The sequence below is a fragment of the Sus scrofa genome, chromosome 12 (genome assembly GCF_000003025.6).
Source record: "Sus scrofa isolate TJ Tabasco breed Duroc chromosome 12, Sscrofa11.1, whole genome shotgun sequence".
Classification (NCBI taxonomy): Eukaryota; Metazoa; Chordata; class Mammalia; order Artiodactyla; family Suidae; genus Sus; species Sus scrofa.
Genome location: NC_010454.4, coordinates 37405360 through 37427071, shown reverse-complemented (window position 1 = coordinate 37427071; position 21712 = coordinate 37405360). Strand labels below are relative to the sequence as shown.

Below are 21712 nucleotides of genomic sequence, written 5' to 3'. Positions count from 1 at the left end.
ATGGATAAATTGCAGTATTTCAATACAGTGGAAGTCTACAGAGCAACAGAAATGAAAACTACAGTTGTTGCCTAAACTCGGCCACTGTCCACCAGTGCCAAATAGAAACACAGACACCGAGTTTTGGGTGGGCAAAAGAGACCACAGCAGGCTAATGCCTTAAAGACTGTGCCCTCCATTGGGAAGAACTGTGGGGAGTTTTATAGTGAAAAGGAGAAAAACAGGTTTTCAGATAGGAATCAGGATCAGGGCAGACATGCATTCTTCTTTATTTGAGGGGATCTTAGTCATCAAAGCCGGAGTCAGGAGATCTCGGCATGATCATGATGGTGGGTCTTTTGGGTTATTGCCTAGAATAACAGTACTTTCGAAAAGGGCATATTGATCGGAGATTAGGACAAACTAGGAAAGTTCCTGAAAAACGTCATGTGCTAATAATCTTTAACCTACAGGCGGTTGTGCTCAGGGTGCCTAATCTTTAGCTTACAGGTGATTGTGTTTAGGGTGCAAGTAAGCCAGGGAGAAGGATAAGGAAGGACTCTAAGCTGTTCAGTTTTAAAGTATTCATTTCTAAAAGACGCGTAAGGAACATAACTTTCCTCTTCAGTGTAGAACATGCCTACAGCATTATGTGTGTCCCTTGAGAGGGAAGCAGGATCCCGTGCTATTGTTTGACTGTCTCTCGCTTGTCTTTGCATCCCCTTCCTTCCCTGATTATCACCCCTCTGAACCTGCCCCTTGGAACTCATGCAAGGCCATGGAGGCTGAATGAAGTCCACTTCCTAAAAACAAGAAATGGGGCACACAAAGGCTTTTGTGCCCAGGAGCCCCACAGCGCCCTGCTTGGCCACATTCCGTACTTTTCTTTGATACCCCTCAGTCTTGAGGAGAGCAGGTGTTGGGCGAGAAAGGGAATTATAGTTTTGGATAGAGATGTTAATCAGAAACTCGGCAAGGGAACTCGGTTTTAGGGGACCTTAGTTTTAAGTCCCCACTTCTGTTTTATCTTTCCCCAAGTCCTCCAGGGGAAAGTAGCTCTGGCTACTTCCCGCTGAAATGGGGCATAGTCCTGCTTCAGTTTGGGGAATGGACACCAAATTAGAAATATTCCTGAGTTCCAAGTCCTGGAGCAATTTCACTGTCTTAAAACATTTAATAGTTACGAGACGTTATCTTGGAGCCATGAGGCTGCAGCTACCAGCTGCCAGCAGACCTTGCTTTTAAGGATAGCCGGTGGCATCCCAAGTCTGCCACGACTCAGAAAACTCAAGTTCCCAGGACTTGTCTGAAATCACAATCCCTTTGGATTGTATCCCTAGTATCCCTTTGGATGTCTAAACCATAGCTGTTCCGTTTTGACTCTTAATAGTATTTTTCCTTAATGGCCAAGGGAAGTATCACTGTTCATGGTTTTAGTGCTTTCCTAGATACGAGGAGATGCAAGAATTAGGCTCATAAAATATTCTCCTGAAAATAGCTGTCTGAAGACCTGTTTTGCCCGTTTTCCCAGAGCACAGGGTGCCTTAATCCTGAGCTCTTTCAGGGGGGAGTTGAGGGTCAGCAGCTGCAGTGGCTCATGACGCACTCTGTGTAAAGGCAGATGGCAAGTGCCAACCTCTGGTTCACAGGGCTTCCCCATGGTCGTATATTCGACCATCGTTTTGAGTGGCATTTCATGACCTTTTCATCCCATGGTGCTAGGAATGCTCATTCCCCGGTCTGGCAAAGATTTTGCTGATAGGGCCACTCAGTGTGCTCTTACTGGACTAGGCCTTATTACAGTAGCAAAAAGTCTCTGGACCACCTGTCTTACTAGCCAGTTATGGTCCAGGAAAATATTCCCTCTTGTTGCATCTTCCCACATCTAGAGTTACACTACTACAATCATTGATCTGGTAAAGAACTGCTTCAAGTCACCTAGTCATCATTATTTTTCTTGGTGGCTCCGTCACACATGTGGTCATACAAGGAACAATATCTTGTAAAACAGGCAAATACAAGCAGTGTAGCTAATAACAGTAATAGAGTTATAAGCAAATATTTAAGCCAATAGCTTCCTACTCCAAAGCAGCTTTAGAAGATGTTGTCAAGGCTAGGTCACTTGAAGTTCTCGTCGTGGTTCAGCGGAAACAAACCTGACTAGTATCTATGAGGATGCAGGTTCCATCCCTGGCCTAGTTCAGTGGGTTGAGGATCAGGCATTGCCATGAGCTAGGGTGTAGGTTGCAGACTCAGCCTGGATTTGGCATTGGTGTGACTGTGATATAGGCCAGCGGCTACAGCTCCAATTTGAACCCTAGCCTAGGAACCTCCATTTGCTGCGGGTGTGGCATAAAAAGACAAAAAAAAAAAAAAAAAAAAAAAAAAGACTAGGTCACTTAAAGCAGCATAGGTCCTCAGAATTCAGTAGGCTAATAGCCTGGTTGCTATCATTTAAAATCTGTCGAGTGAATTTCCTTAAGGTTTTGATGCGGCTGATTATGGACTCCAATTCCACTGACAGTATGAAAATCGCTAAGTGGTCATAGTAGTGGAGTACAGATTTCTTGACCCATTGGGTTTGTACAATGGTAGATTGGTTGGGGTCCTCTTTAAATTGTTACATATATGACCTTGAGTCCAAGGGAGTCCTAGAGTACATCTTCCTAGCCATCCTGGTGGAAGCCAAGGCCATAAATCAGTACTCCAAATTCATTGAGTTCCATTAGCTATGACCCAGTGAATCTCCAAGTCATCTGACCCAGTCTGCTCCCTATCAGCCATTATCTCTAAGGGTAATAATATGTAGTCATTGCTCCTAAGGCACCCAGCCCAATTTCTTAGTGTTACTAGGCTAGGCTAATCATTCTTAGTATCATTGAATTGTTCCCAACATAGAGGAGCCTTGAAACACAAATGGCCAGAGCCTGTGATAACCACATAAATCCATTCCCCAAGTGTGGGAGGTTCCCATCTAATAAACAGGAGGTTTTGATTGAGACTTAGCTCATTGCTCATTGCTCTGAGTTTGAGTGACCCTAAAAGAAAATTCGTATTTATGGTCAGGGTCAGAGCAGGTATTATTAATTGGCCAGGTGAGACAATTCTACCCAGTAATAAAATAAATTTCCTAAGGGCTATTCAGTCAGAGCCTTGGAGAGAAGAAATCTATCAAGGTAACCCAGAAGTACTACACACAAGTAATTGGCCTCAAACCCAACAATTGGATTGATTTTTAAAATTAGCATAGGATTGTGCTCCTGATGGAAAAACATTTGATTCATATGGAAAGGTTCAAGAAGTTAAGAAAACATTATGAATCATCACACAAGTCAGGTCGAGCATCTTCAGCTGTCTACTTCTGATATTCTCATGCTGGTATAGTTTCTCCTCCATGTGAGAATGGTTTCGAGATGATTTTGTCTTTTGTCTTTTTGTTGTTGTTGTTGTTGTTGCTATTTCTTGGGCCGCTCCCGCGGCATATGGAGGTTCCCAGGCTAGGGGTTGAATCGGAGCTGTAGCCACCAGCCTACGCCAGAGCCACAGCAACGCGGGATCCGAGCCGCATCTGCAACCTACACCACAGCTCACGGCAACGCCGGATCGTTAACCCACTGAGCAAGGGCAGGAACCGAACCCGCGACCTCATGGTTCCTAGTCGGATTCGTTAACCACTGCGCCACGACGGGAACTCCTCGAGATGATTTTGACATGAGCAGTCCTTTCTGTAGACCAGTCCAATGCAGGGGCCCAGGTCAGCACTATGGTCTGAAAATCAGTAACTTGCATTTTTTAAAAATACAAGAGGAGTTCCCGTTGTGGCGCAGTGGAAACAAATCTAGACTAGGAACCATGTGGTTGTGGGTTCGATCCCTGGCCTCAGTCACTGGGTTAAGGATCTGGCATTGCCATGAGCTGTGGTGTAGGTTGCAGACGCGGCTCGGATCTGGCATTGCTGTGGCTCTTGTGTAGGCCGGCAGCTGTAGCTCTGATTCGACCCCTAAACTGGGAACTTCCTTATGCGGCAGGTGCAGCCCTAAAAAGCAAAAAATAAAAAATAAAAAAATAAAAATACAAGGTATTCAAAAATACTTAGGTATATGTACGCATACCTAAGATTAATGTATGTTATCTAAGTCTGTTACCTTTCAATAAAGTTTGCTAAAAAGAATCCATTGCAGACCACAGTTCTCCATTCGATCAGTGTCTAAAAGGGGCATCGGGTGTGTAAATATGTGCTCTTGTCCTAATTCTGTGACAGTGTAGAGCATTATTGTTATTGTGCTTGGTTTTGGATTGAATTTTCTATGTTGAGGTCAGATGCCTTTGGGAAGTCATCAGGATTTCAGAAACAACGTTTGTTTCTGAGGGCTCGATGACCTTCATGTGCTTTTAGAATTCTCTTAAAGCGCTTAGAAAGCTCTCCCACAACTTTTATAGCCTTCTCGCTGGGTGTATGAGTGTCTCGGCTGTTAAAATCTCCTTTTGCCTTAGATTGAGCTGTGAGATTCTAAACTTGTTCTCCCCCCCTTATGGTTTGGTATGTAATTTGCATATTTTCACCATGCGAAAGCTATTTTCTATGGTTGGAAAAGATTTTTTTCCTACAGTGTGAACAAATCATTCTTTGTTCTCCTTATTGTGCCTCCAAACTGGTACGTCCGGTTTATGCTCCAAACAACAAAAGTCTGTCATCAGAAATTAAAATGCCAGTAAGAACAAAGGCAGAGACCCATGAGGAGCTATTAGAGAGGGTTCCTCCCTGTTTGCTTCTCTCCCCATGTTACTGCAGTTGCCAGGAAGTTGGAACATTGCTGGGTACACGCCTTCCTTGTAGCTCTCCCGTTGTGTTTATTATTATTGTTGTTGTTGGTTTAAAAGGGACCTTAGAGTTCTCAGTAATTCTTGTCAGGAGCAGTCAAATCCTCATCTCAGAGACGCTTTGCTATTTTCAATGAACTCTTTTTCAGAAACCTAAAAATCACTCTGAAAGCCTTAAAAAATCTTAATCAGCTGTGACACTCATTTGAGAGCAACATCACCCGTGAACATACTGTAGATTTTTAGCGGCAATTGAAAACGGCAGCTAAAGCAGAGCCGTAAGGTCACATCCATTCTCTGTGTCCTGCCTGAAATGTGCACCTCTTATCTGCATACGCTGTATTAGCGCTGTCGCTGTTCTGGAATCAAATTCCAATGCAGAGTTTGCCTGTTTTGTTGGGAGAGTTCTGTCTTCTGGGAAGTTTGACTTTTGTGACTCGCTTAGGTTCCTTTAGAATTATGCTTCTAACCATCTTGATTTTGACATATTCACAAATTTCTCTAAATGATGACATGTTTCTTCCTTCTTCCTTCCCTTGTGTTATCACTAGAAATTCTAAGACCTTAACGTAGAGGTAGTGTGGGATGGGTAATGAATATGGGGATGCATTTTATAATCAACACTGATGTTTTCTCTTACCTGTTGGTGTATATTTCAAGAGGGATTTAGAGTAAAGCTCCTAATAGGATAGGACATTTAGGTTTGTTTTGAAACCTGTTATGCTCAAAAGCATGATGTATGCAGATTTCAAAATGTTTTTGTATGTCAAAATAAGCTCTTGTGTGTTAATTAAATCCATTGATAACACATGTTTATCATATTGTGAATATGCTAACACAGGTTTGTTTTATTCTTTATTATTTAGTGTAATTCAGTACATCAGCTCAGTTAAATATGATTAGACTTTTTTTTTTAAACTTTACAGACTTTTTTGATAGGACCAAAAAAGGTGAATGCTAGACCTGTGTCATCTGAAAATAATAGTACAGAGCAGTGGATTTTGTGTTAGGATATTATGATTTTGTGAGAAATATTTTTCATCACTCTAAATTATTATTTTGGGGGCAGTTTCTACAATATTTTATAATTTATTTCTCATTTTATTGTTATTGGAATATATGTACATTGAAGAAGAATAGCATTTATCCATTGCCCAGCCAACAATTTATTTTCAATGACTTGGCAGCTTTGGAGACAGCCAGTAATGCATCTATAGTGTAATTGGATTATGTTAGTGATACACCTTTCAGTGAAATTGTGTTTAAAAATAAAAAGATGGTGGTAATATTTAGATTTCAGAGAATGTGTGATTATTGCATTGAGTGAGAGATTGAACAAAATGACCCTTTAAGGATTTTTCTAAATTTAAATTCTGTTCTAAAAGAATGAAACAAAGATCTAACAGCTGCAGTATATAATGGCCATGGTATTTCATTTAGAAAATTAATAATGTTTACAGAGGAATTTGTAGAGAGGTAAATTCTTAGAGTTTGCTATCCTGAGTTTATAGCTTTTGTGTGTTCAATTTGTGATAGGTAGGGATACTATTGCATAGTTAGTGGAAAGAGCCTAGCATTCCTCATATCTTCTGTTCCCAAGTGCTATAGAACAATTTGCCATTGTGGCCAGTAAATACATTTTAATAGTTTTTATAAGGAAAATGAATGTGATGGCTCTTTGGGCATCACCATAGTTTAACATTTTTAAGAGACAAAAATATTTATAGTTTGCAGCTTTTATTCAGATAAATGAGAAGCTGAAGATCGAAAAAAGGAGTTAATATAAAAGGCAGCTCTAAGCAGATATGTAGCTTAATATTGGAAGATCGATAAGCCTTTTACTATATGTATATAGTATATGTATATATATGTGTGTGTGTGTATATATATATATACTGTTGATATTTTAAACTGATTTTTGGCAGGCAGGACAATTAAAAAAATACCATTAGCATATTTACTGTATTGAATGTTTATCATTATTACATTTGCTGTAGGTTCTTGGGTGGTTAGAACATGTTGTGTAATGTTTGCCTGTTTCCCTGTTTGATATTACACATTCCAACAAACACTTGACAGTTAAGAAAATGTATTGGGGAATTCCTGTTATGGAGAATCTAACTAGTATCCATGGGGTTGCGGGTTCAATCCCTGGCCTCACTCAGTGGGTTATGGATCTGGCGTTACCGTGAACTGTGGTGTAGGTTCGCAGACCTGGCTCAGATCCCATGTTGTGGCATATCTCTGATTCAACCCCTAGCCTGGGTACCTCCATTGCTACAGATGTGGCCCTAAAAAGCAAAAAAAAAAAAAAGAGGAAAATGTACTGGGGACTTTCTTACCACTTAATGATAGTCTGGAAAGCTTTCCTTAACTAATTATAATTTATTCTGTTCAATATTTCAGTTAGTAGCAAATTGTTCTTTTGAAGCACTAATTTTGAAAAGCAGTCCTTTTCACACTTAAACACATATATTTATATAGTTGTTTTGGATTACTAGAATGCTATGCTCTTTATATCTGAGGGACAGATCTCATATAACTCATGAATGAATGGACATTCATACAGTGTTTAACCTATGTGTGTAATAAAACTGATGGCATTTAAAGACATATTTTTTATGTGTAAATACTGAAATTAGAAGCACCTTTATTGTTCCAGCTCATAAATGCAAAGCAATATAGGCTTAGAAGAGATGGGCAGAATGTGGAGATCAAAGGTACAAAGTCGCACTTACTTACGTACGATGAGTAAGTCAGGAGACCTAATATTCAGACATGATGACTGCAGTTAATAATAGTACTGTATTGACTACTGGAAAAATAGATTTCAGGTGCTCTTATCATACAAAAAAGGTAACTTGGAGGAGGTGACTGTTATAATCATTTCACCCTATATATGTACATCCAATCTTTGTGTTGCACTCCTTAAATGTATTTAATATTTCTTTAAATATATTTAGAAAAGAAAGTAAGTAATAAAGATGTACAGAGGTTTAATAATTTACTCAAGGAGGTTAACAGCTAGGCTTGCAGAACCTTAACTGGCACCAGGTCATTCATCTTCCACTGCAGGGGTCTACAATATGTTTTGTTTTTCTCATGTATAATAAATTTGCAAGTTTTTATACAAACTTGCAAGTACTACAACATTTAAGTTTGCTTTTCAGAATGCTAAGAGTATTTAATTTTTTCTTACATGGAAAACTGAATACCAGTAAAAAAAAATCATGGTTGCTTTGCTCTAAAATGGCCAAGACACTCATGTAAAGTAGATTTATAGTAGTTTCTTAAAGATAAAAATGATAGGCTTCCAGAACAGACCTTTTATTTTCCTATTCATATTAAGTGCATGCTTGGAGTTTTCCTATGGCACAGGGAGTTAAGGATCCAGTGTTGTCACTGCAGTGGCCCAAGTTTGATCCTAGGCTCGGGAACTTCCACGTGCTGTGGGAGTGGCCAAAAAAAAAAAAAAAAAAAAAGAGCATTCTCTTAGAATTTCCTAAAATTATGCATGATTAATTAATATTAATGTACTTAATATGTGTGATTAGCCTTAACTGTGTGTGTATATGCATGTGTATTTTCAGATGAAAAATTGTGGTAAAAATTTGGGAGATCTTGTTTCGTATAATAAATGTCCTGACCTGTGTTTTCATTTACTGAAATTTTTTTTTTTTTTCTGTCTTCTTCTGCAGATCAGTGGGGAAGCACAGGAGCTTTTTTCTGTTCGACATGGCCCAATTCGAGCGGCCAGAATCTTGCCTGCTCCACAGTTTGGTGAGTGTAGCCTTTAAGAAGAAACAAATCATTCAGAAAGAGGTTTGTCTTTTATTGGTCTTGGACAACAGACAGCAAGAATGATAACTAAAGTCTGTTTTCCTCCAAGTGTCCATACCCCTTCCCCTCCTCCCTCCAAGATAAACTCTTAGTTCTGTCAGCTGAGATGGAAATAGGTAATCTTAACCAATTCAATATGGCCATTCACTCTCTGCTGTGGTTTTGATTTATCTTCCTCCTCTTTGATCTCCGTTGAGCCTCTGACTTTGCTGGCTCATTCTCGAAGCCCTCTTCTCTCTTGGTTTTCATGGCATCGCCCTTCCCAGATCTTTTCCTTGCTGACTGTGCTGCTTTTGTTAGGTTTCTGGTTTAGCTTTCTTCTGTGGGTACCCCGGCGTCTTTGCTCTTCTCAGTTATACTGAGAGCTTGGTTTTCACCATTATCTCGATGGTAGAGGAGTCTGTTGTCTGTACTTCCAGCTATGGCAGAAGTACAATTTTGGGCTTTGACCTTGGATCTCTGCTTGTAATAATGAAAACTCCTTAATGTTGTCTTTAAATATTATGTATTTCTAAAGATTTATACAGAAGTTGGGAAATCTTCTAATATGTCTTTCTGTAGTTAATTCTCTAAATTGGTGAGAATGATGTTTATGAAAACTTACTACCATGGGCATAAGTAATGTTAGGGATTAATATTGGCATTAAATCTGCTTAATTGAAATGGGAAAGGTGGAAATAAAAAGACAACAGTATCCTGCAGTGGCGTGGAGATTTGTCCTTGTCATCGAACTATGCGGGATATGTAGGTCTCAGCTCTGTCTCTCCTTAACACTCTGTCTCTGTTTATGGTTGTATTTGTGTGTTGGTGAAATTTTTGGAATAGCCAGCTTGCCAGCTTTCTCTTTGGGCGACTGGACTCAAGAAGAACTTTTTTACCAAATGACTTAGCTATGTCTTTGTTGCTTTTGTATGTCCTTCACAGAGGCAGATTTTTCTCCATTTCATTTATGAATTTTTTTCTTCATGCCAATTATTAATATTCAGCTTTTCTCGACATTTTTACTTTGTGCAGAAATACTTCATGAGAGAGTGTAAAACTTTAAAAGTTAATATTGCTTTAGTAGAATTTGAATATGTTTAATTTACTTTGTCTAATTAAAGATTTTCCCACTCACTATAGTTTTAAATGCACCATAATATACTTTTAATATGCTTTTTTTAGCTTTTAAATATAATTTCACAAAGCTAAATGACTTGTACAAATTACTCATGTGTTGCTTTTACTGCATTTAATTTTTTAGATTTGTTTTCAACAAAGTTATGCATGCAACTGATGACATAAAATTTGTAATGGAAAATAGAATACCCCATTCTTTTTCCCATTTTGCTTTTGCCCTCATTTGATGGAATAAGTCCTTTAGTAGCTTCCTAAAAAAGAATGTGTGATAGATCTTTTTTGTCTGAAAATGTCTTTATTCTTCCTTAATTTTTGTTTAATAATTTGGCCGGGTAACAAATATTTCTTTGTAAGTAATGTTACTTCAGAAATTTGAAGGTGTTGGGAGTTCCCATCATGGCTCAGTGGAAATGAATCCTTCTAGTTTCCATGAGGATGTAGGTTCAATCCCTGGCCTTGCTTGGTGGGTTGGGGATCTGGCATTGCCGTGAGCTGTGGTGTAGGTCACAGACAAGGCTCAGATCTGGCATTGCTATGGCTGTGGAGTAGCTGCATTGCTGTGGCTGTGGTGTAGGCCGGCAGCTACAGCTCCAATTCTGCCTCGAGCCTGGGAACTTCCATATGCTGCAGATGCGGCCACCCCCCAAAAAAAGCAAAAAAAAAAAGAAAGAAATTTGAAGGTATTGATCTAGTGTTATGGTTAAAGAATCTGAAGCCATTTTGATACCTTTTTCTTTGTGTATAGCTTGTTTTTTTTCCCTCTGGGAGTGAATAGAATGTTGGCTTTGTTCCCAGTGTTCTGAAACTTTTGCGGTGTTGTTTCTTGGTTCATACATTGTCCCAGGCGTCTTCAATGTAGAAATATGAGTAGTACATTTTTGAGAAAATTCCTTAAACTCATTTTTTGAAGTTTCCTATGTTCTCTCTTTCTGGTACTTGTATTATTTGGCTGTTATATTTGTGTTATAAAACACAAATGATCATCTCAATAGAAGTGGAAATACTTTTGGCAAAATATAATAGCTACTTGCGATTTTTAAAAAACCTTTAAGCAATCAAGAATAAAAGGAAACATCCTTAGTATGCTAAAGCTAATCTATAAGAAAGTCTACAGCCAACATCATAATCGGTAGTAAAATATTACTTTCCTATTGAGTTTGAGATGGATCCTAACTTCTGTTTACCCTGGAATTCAGGTCCTAGCCATTTAAATATGCCAAGAGAAATAAATAAAAGGTCTAAGTATTAGAATGAGAGTTGTAGAATTGTCTTTATAGGTAATTTGATTGTATATGTAATAAATACAAAACAATCTACAAACTTTTAGAATTAATAAGTCATTGTAAGAGGTATTACCTACCAGGTTCATTAGATCTTTGGTGAACTGATGCACTCTTTGTCCAGCATTGTTTTCAGCCATCACCAGTACTGTCTTCTCTCCACTTTCCTTGTCCCAACAACACTAGGTCCTTTGTGATTTTTTTGTTGAATGTTCATTTCCTTGCATGATCCATTTTTTTTTTTTTCTTTTTTGGCCACCCCTCGGCGTGTGGAGTTCCCAGGCCCGGGATCAGGTCTGAGCCACAGTTGTGACCTACGCTGCAGCTGCGGCAACACTAGATCCTTTAACCCACTGTGCCAGGCCAGGGATCAAACCTATGTGAAAGTGCCGAATCCTAATCACTAGGCCACCAGGAAACTCCCAAGTCCCCTTTCTGTAGGTGTTTTCTGTGCAAAGTCTGTCTTTTAGGTAAAAGTGAAAAACTGAAGGATTTGGATGTCCTTTTACTGCACAGAAGGTCGTTATTTAATGGACATTTACTCACATCAGCACAGTTTGTGCTTCCCCATTTCCTCATGGTTACTAACAGTAATTGATTACTTTTCTAATGAACCTATACCTGCTTTAGAATTTTTTTCAGTGTAGTATTCCATAAAGCTATAACCAAGCAATTGGTATTCTCATATCAGATAAAAGCTGTTATTTATTATCTTTCACATCTGTCTTTTTAGAATTTAATTCCAAATAAATTCTTGTTATTCATTATTCTCAGTAGCCATAGTTGTTTTTAGTAACTCAGTACTGCATTTGTACAATAAAATACAGCAATATGTGTGACTTAATATACAAATAAAAATTTTATATGGTTATAGATTTTGTGCTAGTAATGTTTATTTCCAAGGTGTGGGATCAGAGGACACATTGACTTTAATACGTTTTCAATTTCTTAAGACCATATAATTCTAAGCAGTTAAGATATTCAGTATAAAAGTTCAAGGAATACTGAAATGTAGAAAGTGGACTCTCACATGATCCTGTGTTATTAGAGATAAGCCCAGGTGATCTTTTTACTTTCCTTTTTTTCTTTACTCAGATACTAAGCATGTATTAATGGTTTAGAGTATGAATATCCTGTTGTATTTTTTCCCTAAAGTATTCATACATGCAGTAAATTAATATGTAGTATTATGTCCAAGACCTAATTCAAGTTCTTTATGTATATTATATGTATTTGCTCATGGATGTATGTGTATGTAGGTTTTTTCAAAAGTTTATCTGGAGTTCCTGTTGTGGCGAAGTGGTTAATGAATCCGGCTAAGAACCATGAGGTTGCGGGTTTGATCCCTGGCCTTGCTCAGTGGGTTAATGATCTGGTGCTGCCGTGAGCTGTGGTGTAGGTTGCAGATGTGGCTCGGATCCCTCATTGCTGTGGCTCTGGCATAGGCCGGTGGCTACAGCTCCAATTGGACTCCTAGCCTGGGAACCTCCATATGCCATGGGAGTGGTCCTAGAAAAGGCGAAAAGACAAAAAAAAAAAAAAAAAAAAAGTTTGTCTGATGAACATCTTTCCATTTCAAAACTTCTTTCGACTTTGCTAAAAATTGTCACTCCATTGTATGAATATTTATACTTATTTTAACCTTTTCCTTTAACAGGTTATGTTGTCATATACTTCTTTATATGTACATTTCAAAAATACATAAGGAGGAGTTCCCGTCATGGCTTAGTGGTTAACAAACCTGACTACTATCTATGAGGACGCGAGTTTGATCCCTAGCCTCACTCAGTGGGTTAAGGATCTGGCATTGCCATGAGCTGCAGTGTAGGCTGCAGACAGGTCTTGGATCTGGTGTTGCTGTGGCTGTGGTGTAGGCTGGCGCCTACAGCTCTGATTTGACCCCCAGTCAAGGGGTGTGGCCCTAAGAAGCTGAAAGCCAAAAAAAATCCCAACCAACCAACCAAAACTACACAAGAAATTATTTTTATGATAAGTCCTAGAAGAGAAATTATTTGGTAAAAGTATATATATATGTATAGTTTTGATACATATTATAAAATTGCTTCTCAGAGAGAGTATGCTGTCATTTATACATGAAAGTTCCTTTTTTCCCATTTCTGTCCTCTACTGCTACTATGAGTCTTTTCAGTCTTTGCCTTTATGATGGAGAAAAATCCTATTCTTTGGCAAGTTTTCTGACTTGGGCCTGGGATTGAATCTGAGCCATGGCTTCGACCTATGTTGCAAAAGAGGCAGCGCTGGCTCCTTTAGCCCACTGTGCTAGGCTGGGAATTGAACCTGCACCTCTGCAGTGACCCAAGCCATTACAGTTGCATTATGTTTTTTTTCTTCCTTTTTTGCCTTTTTTGGCCACCCTGTGGCATATGGAGTTCTTGGGCCAAGGATTGAATATAAGCTGGAATTGCAACCTATTTCAGTTTGCAGCAAGGCCAGATCCTTAATCCACTGTGCTGGGCCAGGGATTGAACCTGCAGTCAGAACTTCTGCAGTCAGATTCTTAACGAATTCTGCCACAGGGGAAATGCCTGAAAAAGAATCTGCTTATTTTTGCTGTTTATTCAAATAATACCATGCTTGTTTGTGCTCTTCGCTCTTCTCTTATTGATTTCAGTTCTTTACTAGATTATTATTAGTGATACATTATTATGAGTATGTGTCCTATAGACTTCCTATATAGTTTTCAACTTGTTATTTAGTGAACCTGTCAGTTTTTTTCTTTATATGTCTTTAGTTTCACACAAAGAAAATCTTTGTATGTTTTACTATGTCTAATTTTATTTTATTTTATTTTATTTTATTTTATTTTATTTTATTTTGTCTTTTTAGGACTACACCTGAGGCATGTGGAAGTTCCCAGGCTGGGGTGGAATCAGAGCTGCAGCTGCTGGCCTACACCACAGCCTCAGCAATGCCAGATCCAAGGTACACCACAGCTCATGCCAACACTGGATCCTTAACCCACTGAGCGAGGCCAGGGATCCAACACATGACCTCATGGGTACTAGTCAGGTTCATTACTACTGAGCCACAATGGGAACTCCTACCATGTTTACCATGTCTAATTTTCTTTCTTCCTTTTTTTTTTTTCTTTTTTTGTCTTTTTGTCTTTTCTAGGGCCACTCCCATGGCATATGGAGGTTCCCAGGCCAGAGGTCTAATCAGAGTTGTAGCTGCTGGCCTATACCAGAGCCACAGCAACAGCAGATCTGAGCCGCGTCTGCAACCTACATCACACTCATGGCAACGCTGGATCCTTAACCCACTGAGCAAGGCCAGGGATTGAACCTGCAACCTCATGGTTCCTAGTCGGATTCGTGAACCACTGCCCCACGATGGGAACTCCTCTTTTTTTTTTTTTTTTCAAGGTCCACACGCACAGCATATGGAAGTTCCCAGGCTAGGTAGGGATCAAATCAGAGCTGTAGCTGCCAGCCTATACCACAGCCACCACAATGCCAGATCTGAACCCCATCTTCAACCTACACCACAGCTCACGGTAACTAACCCACTGAATGAGGCCGGGGATCGAATTCACATCCTCATGGATGCTAATCAGATTTGTTTCCGCTATGGCACAACAGGAACTCCAGAAATGTCTCCTTTTTAATGGTCTTTCTCTTGCTATAATATGTTCCTTTGGAATCACAGGAATAGTGATTTATTAATCATTGCAGTCTATGTAATGCCTTGCAGAATATGTTGAATATATATGGGTGGTGCCCCCTCCCCTGCAAACTTCACAAATGAGAAATGAGAACTCTACTTTTGTATATCGTATTTATTAAAAATAGTTTATCAGTGACCAATTGGATAGTGCTGTTTTTTGACTCTAATAGAGCTTATTAGGAATTATATTAGCCCCGTGTTTATGCTGTTTCCTTATTCCTTATGGAGGAGACAATCATTTTGGCTCTCACGTGGACCAGATTTCTTGGAAACGCAGATTCAATCTTATTTGTTATCCTTAGGAGTTCAGTATACTGAGTACCTGTACTTTCTCCATATAAGAATGTTTTAGAGCAAATTTTTATAACCATAGGGCCTTTACTCTGAGAATAGACTGACTCTGCAGTTTCCTTAAGTGTCTATGAGCCAAATTCCTGGTGCTGGGAGTTCCTGTCGTGGCGCAGTGGTTAATGAATCCGACTAGGAACCATGAGGTTGCAGGTTCGATCCCTGGCCTTGCTCAATAGGTTGGGGATCCAGCGTTGCCGTGAGCTGTGGTGTAGGTTGCAGACGTGGCTCGGGTCCCGTGTTGCTGTGGCTCTGGCATAGGCCAGCGGCTGCAGCTCCAAGTAGACCCCTGGTCTGGGAACCTCCATATGCCACAGGAGCAGCCCAAGAAATGGCAAAAAGACAAAAAAAAAAAATTCCTGGTGCTTGTCTGAAACACTGGGTAGTGAACTTGGCTTATTCCTTCTAGATTGTTAGTACTTACTGCTGGAAAGGTACTTTTTTTTTTTTTTTTCCTATGCAAGGAACTCAGAGTTTCACATCTTAAAATATTAAAAGGCTTAAAAAAACCTCCCAAGATCCAACTTATCTTTTCCTTGGAGTGTAATATCCAAGTATTTCCTGATGTTTATAATATTGTCAGCCTGCCCATGCAGTCAAAAATTCTATTTGTTGCTACCTTTTTATGAAATGAATGGCTTATTTATTTTCTAGATACAAATATGAGCTGAACACTTTTAGAGATGTTAAACTTTTCACATTGGCTTTTTCTTTTGGTACGTTTTCAAATAGAGTGTACTTTCTATGTGTTGAGTTTTCATTATTCTTCTCAACATACAAGCTCCCTCTTTCATCCTTTTCAAACAACTTAAATGTGGTTTTATCCAGTTCAGAGAAGAGGTGTTTAATTTGTTCAGTTATATCAACTCAGAAATTTTTATTTCCTTTTCCAAAAAGGTTTGCCATAATTTTTTTTTGCTGTAAAATTTTAATAACTATGGTTTAACAAGTAAATCCTATAAACACACACACACACACACACACACACACTCACACATTCATAGTGTGTTCATCCAAAACACTAGCAACCTTCTAAAAGTAGGCCAACTGACATTTGCTTACAGTCATCACCAGTATTTTGCAGAAAGGAAACAGGCTTATCGACATTTTAAATGACCAAACTATGAGATTTAGGGCTTCCCTAATGTTTTCTGCTCTAATTACTTCTCAGTTTGCTTTGTGTGTGTGTGTGTTTTCGTAACACCTAGGCCTTATTATCATTGGGACCTTTACCACTTGGGGTCATATAGATTTTTGCAAAATTTTGCTAAGCCTGTGATTTAGGTAAATTATAACTTGGGAACCTACATTCTGCCCACTTTAAATTTCCTTAATATTTTTGATCAGAGAAACAGTGTTTCCTGTGGAGGATGTTTGTTTAAGAAGTGCTACTTTTTACATATTTTAGTTTTGGGGGTTGTCCTGCTTCTGAATTAGAGACATTGATCTAAGAATATTCTCAGTTTATTCCTATTCGATCTCTTTGGTTGGGGACTTTTCCTATGAAGTTTATAGTGAGAGGGACTATACTGCACCGAACAGAGAGGAAGTAAATTGATGAATCAAGTGTATAATATTGCTTGATGTTTCTCAGATGAACTTCTAGGTTGATTGTAAACGTTAGCAACACTTTACCACTCTTCTGTAAGGTGAATCCCATTACCCTGTTTTACAGGTGAGAAGATTTAAAGCGTTACGAGGTTAGGTGACTGGCATAAAGACACATAGTTGATAAGTGATCCAGCTGGAGTTTGAACTGTAAAGCTTGTGCCTTAATCACTGAGGCCTCACTGTCTCCCATTGTATGATTTTTCCATTATCACAGGGAAACCCTTTTACCAAATCCAGGGGTTTCTAGGCTATGTCTCTGGCAACAGGAATCAAACAGTTGTGTATTCATTGAAATAAGTATAAATAGCTCTATTTCTCTACAGTTTCATCCATTTTGGAGGTCTAAAATATCTTCAGTTGTGTCTTCATTGTATTTGAAGCTGTTGGTTGTTTAGTCCAAGGGTGAAGAGCAGTGAAAATGTCAATATCAGGACCAATATATAGGAAAGCGATTATCTTTCACAAGTACATTTAAAGTTTTCAGCTGTCAAGATAAAGTATGTTACAAAGACAGCTGTAATCTATTCCAGTTTCGCTCCCCCTAAATTAAATCAGCCTTTTAAAAGAAATGTTGGTTCCCTTTTACAGCACTTGGTATAAACTATTAAAAGTACATCAAAAGGGTTAGTGACAGATATCTCCAATCAGATAAAAACAAAGGTGTAACATGAAGCAACTAAATTACATGTGAGCTTAATGATTCTGACCCAAATAAACAGACTTGTAATGGAGATGCTGATTGTTATCAGTCTAGCTTAAATGCTCTTTTACTGTGGAGCCGTAAAGAAGATTGTAGGTGTCTTAGTGAATCGGACAAATTGTGGTTGTGGAAATCTGTTTATTTATCATAACTCATTTGTAGATGTGAATATGAAAACTCATAATTTTCTGGGTAATAGTTATTTTCAAGTAAGTCTTTTAATGGATTTATCTTTTTTGCGGGGTGAGGGGCTTCTTTTAGGGCCGCACCCGAGGCATATGGAAGTTCCCAGGCTAGCGGTCGAGTCAGAGCTGTAGCTGCCAGCCTACACCACAGCCACAGCCACAGCCACAGCCACGCCAGACCCAAGCTGCGCCTGTGACCTACACCATGGCAACACCCGATTTTTAACCCACTGAGTGAAGCCAGGGATCAAACCTTTGTCCTGTAGTTACTAGTCGGATTTGTTACCACTGAGCCACCACAGGAACTCCCAGTGGATTTACCTTTATTGAGAAATAATTTACATGCAGTGAAACTCGTATAGTACAAAATTTGATAAGTTTTTTCAGGTGGATACAGTTATGTAACTCCTATCACAATCAAATCACAAAACCTTTTATTACTGTACGAAGTCCCCTTTCCCACTCACAGCCGCTAAGTGGCTATATATGAAACAGAGATAATAAGTGTTTATGAGATGTGGAGCAACTGGAACTCACATCCATGGCTTATGAGAATGTAAGATAATATAGCCATTGGAAAATAGTTTGACAGTTCCTTAAAATGGCAAATACAGAGTTACATGACCCAGCAGTTCCACTCCTAGATGTGTAAACAGTAAAAATGAAGATACATTTACACAAAAACTTGTAGATGAATATATCTAGCATCATTAATCATGTTAGCCACAAAGTAGAAACAATTCAGATGTTTACCATCCGGTAAATAAAATGTGGTATAACCGTACAATGGAATATTACTTTGCCATAAAGAATTGAAGGTTTTGTTTTTTGCTTTTAGGGCTGCGTGTGCAGCATATGGAGATTCCCAGGCTAGGGGTTGAATCAGAGCTGTAGCTGCTGGTCTATGCCACAGCCACAGCAATGCCAGATCCAAACCACATCTGTAGCCTACACCACAGCTCACGGCCATGCTGGATCCTTAACCCACTGAGCAAGGCCAGGGATCGAATCTGCGTCCTCATGGATGGTAGTCAGATTCGTTTCTGCTGAGCCACAATGGGAATTCCAACAACTGAAGTTCTGATAAATGCTATAACATGATGAACCTTGAAAACATTGTGCTAATTAAAAAAAAAAAAAAACCCAGCTGCAAAAGGCCACCAATTATTGATTCCAATTATATGAAACATCCAGAAAGGGAAAATCCACAGAGACAGAATACAGATAAGTTGTTGCCTCGAGTTGGGAGGTTGAGAGGTTGGGGAATGACTGCTAATGTATGAAGGTTTTTCATTTTTGGGCTGATGAAAATGTTCTAGAATTAATTATGGTAATAGCTGCACAACCCTGTAAATATACTAGATACCATTGAATTTTACACATTAAATTGGTGAGATCTATCTATATGAGTTATATTATGATAAACTTGCTTAATGTGAAAGACCCCTTGTATCTTTGTCACACCTGGGGCAACAAAACCATTAATATGATTCATGTTACTATTGTTTCTGCCTTTTTGGCATTTGAGAAAAAATGGGATATATAACATTTGTTATGTATTTGGCTTCTTTTCACTTCACATGATGCTTTTGATAATTATAGATGTTTTGTGTTTCAGTTCATTCCTTTTAAAAATTTCTCAGTATTATTCTGCTGTCTGGATATACTGTAATTTGTTTTTCCTTGTATTAATGAATGGATATTTAGACTAATGCCAGTTTTGTCTCTTACCTCTAAAACTCCTCTGAATAGTTGCTTGTGGATATGTTTTCATTTCCTTTGGATCAGTATTTAGGAGTGAGTTTAGTGGGTCTTATGGTAAGTGTAGGTTTAACTTGACATGACCTTGAAAAAAAAAGAGACGTTACTTTTTAGAGCACCTTTAGGTTCGTTAGCAAAATTGAGCAGAAGGTACATAGACTTTTTCTTACACCCTCCTGACCTGATCTAAGCTCTTCCTCCCACATTATCAGCATCTTCCCACAGAGAATATATTAAGGCTTTTCTAAAGTTTTTACCTTTTAATTTTTATGTTCATTTAAAATTTCTGATATTCAGTTTTTTGCTTTTATACTTTGTGATTTTGTTATTTCTTTTTCATTCATTTTTTTTTTCTGTGTTTCCTTGTGATTTTGTCCTTGACCCATGGGTTATTTAGAACAATGTTGTTTTCTTTTTAGATTTTGAAAGATTTTCCTGATTTTTTTTTTGTTATTACATTCTAATTTCATCTCATTGTTATCAGAAGGCATAGCTTATATGATTCCTGAGAGATTCCTGAGATTTGTTTTATGGCCCAGAATATGATCTATCCTATTCCTCTCTTTATCCTTATGTGTTGTCTTTCTGCTCATTGTGTCAGTTACGGGAGGTGGTTGTTGAAATCTTCCATAATAATTGTTAGCATATTCTTGTAATTTTGTCAGTTTTTGCATTATGTGTTTTGCCACTTTGTTTTTGGGAGTAAAAACATTTAGGATGGTAAAGTCTTCTTTATGAATTTATCTATTGTTAATGAAATCCCTGGTAATATTCCTTGCTCCGAATCCTACTTTTTCTGTTATTAATACAGACATTTGTACTTTCTTTTTACTAGTATTATGGCAAGATAGGGTTAGGAGATTAAGAGTTACAAAATATTAGGCATAAAACAAGCTACACAGAGTTACAGACTATTATATGTAAAACAGGTAAACAATAGGGTCCAATTGTATAGTACAGGGAACTATGTTCAGTGTCTTTTAATGAACTATAATAGAAAATAATATGAAAAAGAATATATATATATTCAGGAGTTCCCATTGTGGCTCAGTGGTAACGAATCCGACTAGTAGCCATGAGGATGCAGGTTCAATCCCTGACTCAGGGGGTTAAGGATCTGGCTTTACTGAGAACTGTGGTATAGGTCACAGACGCAGCTTGGATCCCTAGTTGCTATGGATGTGGTGCAGGCTGGTAGCTGCAGCTTGGATTCTGCCTGGGAACTCCATATGTTTAGGGGAAAAAGAAAAAAAAAAAAAAAAAAAAAAACAACCAAAAAACAACATATATATTCTTTTAAATCGCTTTGCAATACACCAAAACCCAACACAACATTGTAAATCAGCTATACGTCAATTTAAAAAAAGAAGCTTCAAGAATAGGTTTATTGTCGTGACACAGTGAAGATGAATCCGACTAGGAACCACGAGGTTGTGGGTTCAATCCCTGGCCTTGCTCAGTGGGTTAAGGATCCGGTGTTGCCGTAAGCTGTGGTGTAGGTCACACACGCGGTTCGGATCTGGCGGCTACAGATTGGACCCCTAGCCTGGGAACCTCTATATGCCGTGGGTGCGGCCCTAAAAAAGACAAAAGACAAAAAAAAAAAAAAAAAGAGTATATTATACAACATGGGGAATATAGCTAGTAGTTTAGAATAACTATAAGTGGTATAAACCTTTAAAACCTGTGAATCACTGTTATACCCCTGAAACTTACATAATATAAATCAACTATAACCCGTCGATTCAGAAACATTGCTCTGTCGATTGATTCATCTTTTAATTATGGGTCAGAGTTTCATGCTTATTGCATGCTTTGTTTGGATGCCACACTTTGTGAATTTTATGTTGCTCGGGGCTGATATTTTATATTCCTTTAAATATTTTTGGGCTTTCTTCTGGGATATAGTTAAATTAGTTTTTGTACAGTATGTATGTCTGAGGGAGGAGTGTGTAAACATTTTCTTAAAGGGTCAGCTAAGAAATATTTTAGGTTTGTGAGGTTTTTATTTGTAGATAAGAAAATAAATAAATTGGGATTGGGCTTTGGTAGCAGGATAGTTTAATTTTAATGAATCTTTGGAGAAGTTCAATCTCAGATTCTTTAAAATGTGCAAGCAGTTTTTAAAGTTATTGAGGTTTTAATCGTGCTTTCTTCTTGCCAGTGCTAGATGTAGTAGCAAAAGAAGATGATAAAAACACCAGGGGATTCCTTTTTCTCTTTTGATCTCATGAATAGGTAAAGGAGGCTTAAACTTTCTCTCTCCTCTTACTATTATCAAGGGATTAGTATGATTCTTGCCTTTTAGAGAATGATTTTTTTCCCTTTGCCCGTGATGCTTTTAGTCTCGAAAACAGAGGATTGGGCTTCAGGAGTTATCT

The 21712-nt window shown here is 38.4% G+C and overlaps 1 protein-coding gene across 12 annotated transcripts in view; it reads left to right on the top strand.

Annotated features, from left to right (window-relative positions):
• The window catches only part of BCAS3 (BCAS3, microtubule associated cell migration factor), a 580495-nt gene that overhangs the window by 48150 nt on the left and 510633 nt on the right, over positions 1–21712 (top strand). For all 12 annotated transcript variants that reach the window (XM_021068160.1, XM_021068161.1, XM_021068154.1 and 9 more), the window contains exon 6: positions 8499–8580. In XM_021068160.1, coding sequence (XP_020923819.1) covers positions 8499–8580 — 82 coding nt within the window. The remainder of the gene's footprint in view (positions 1–8498; positions 8581–21712) is intronic.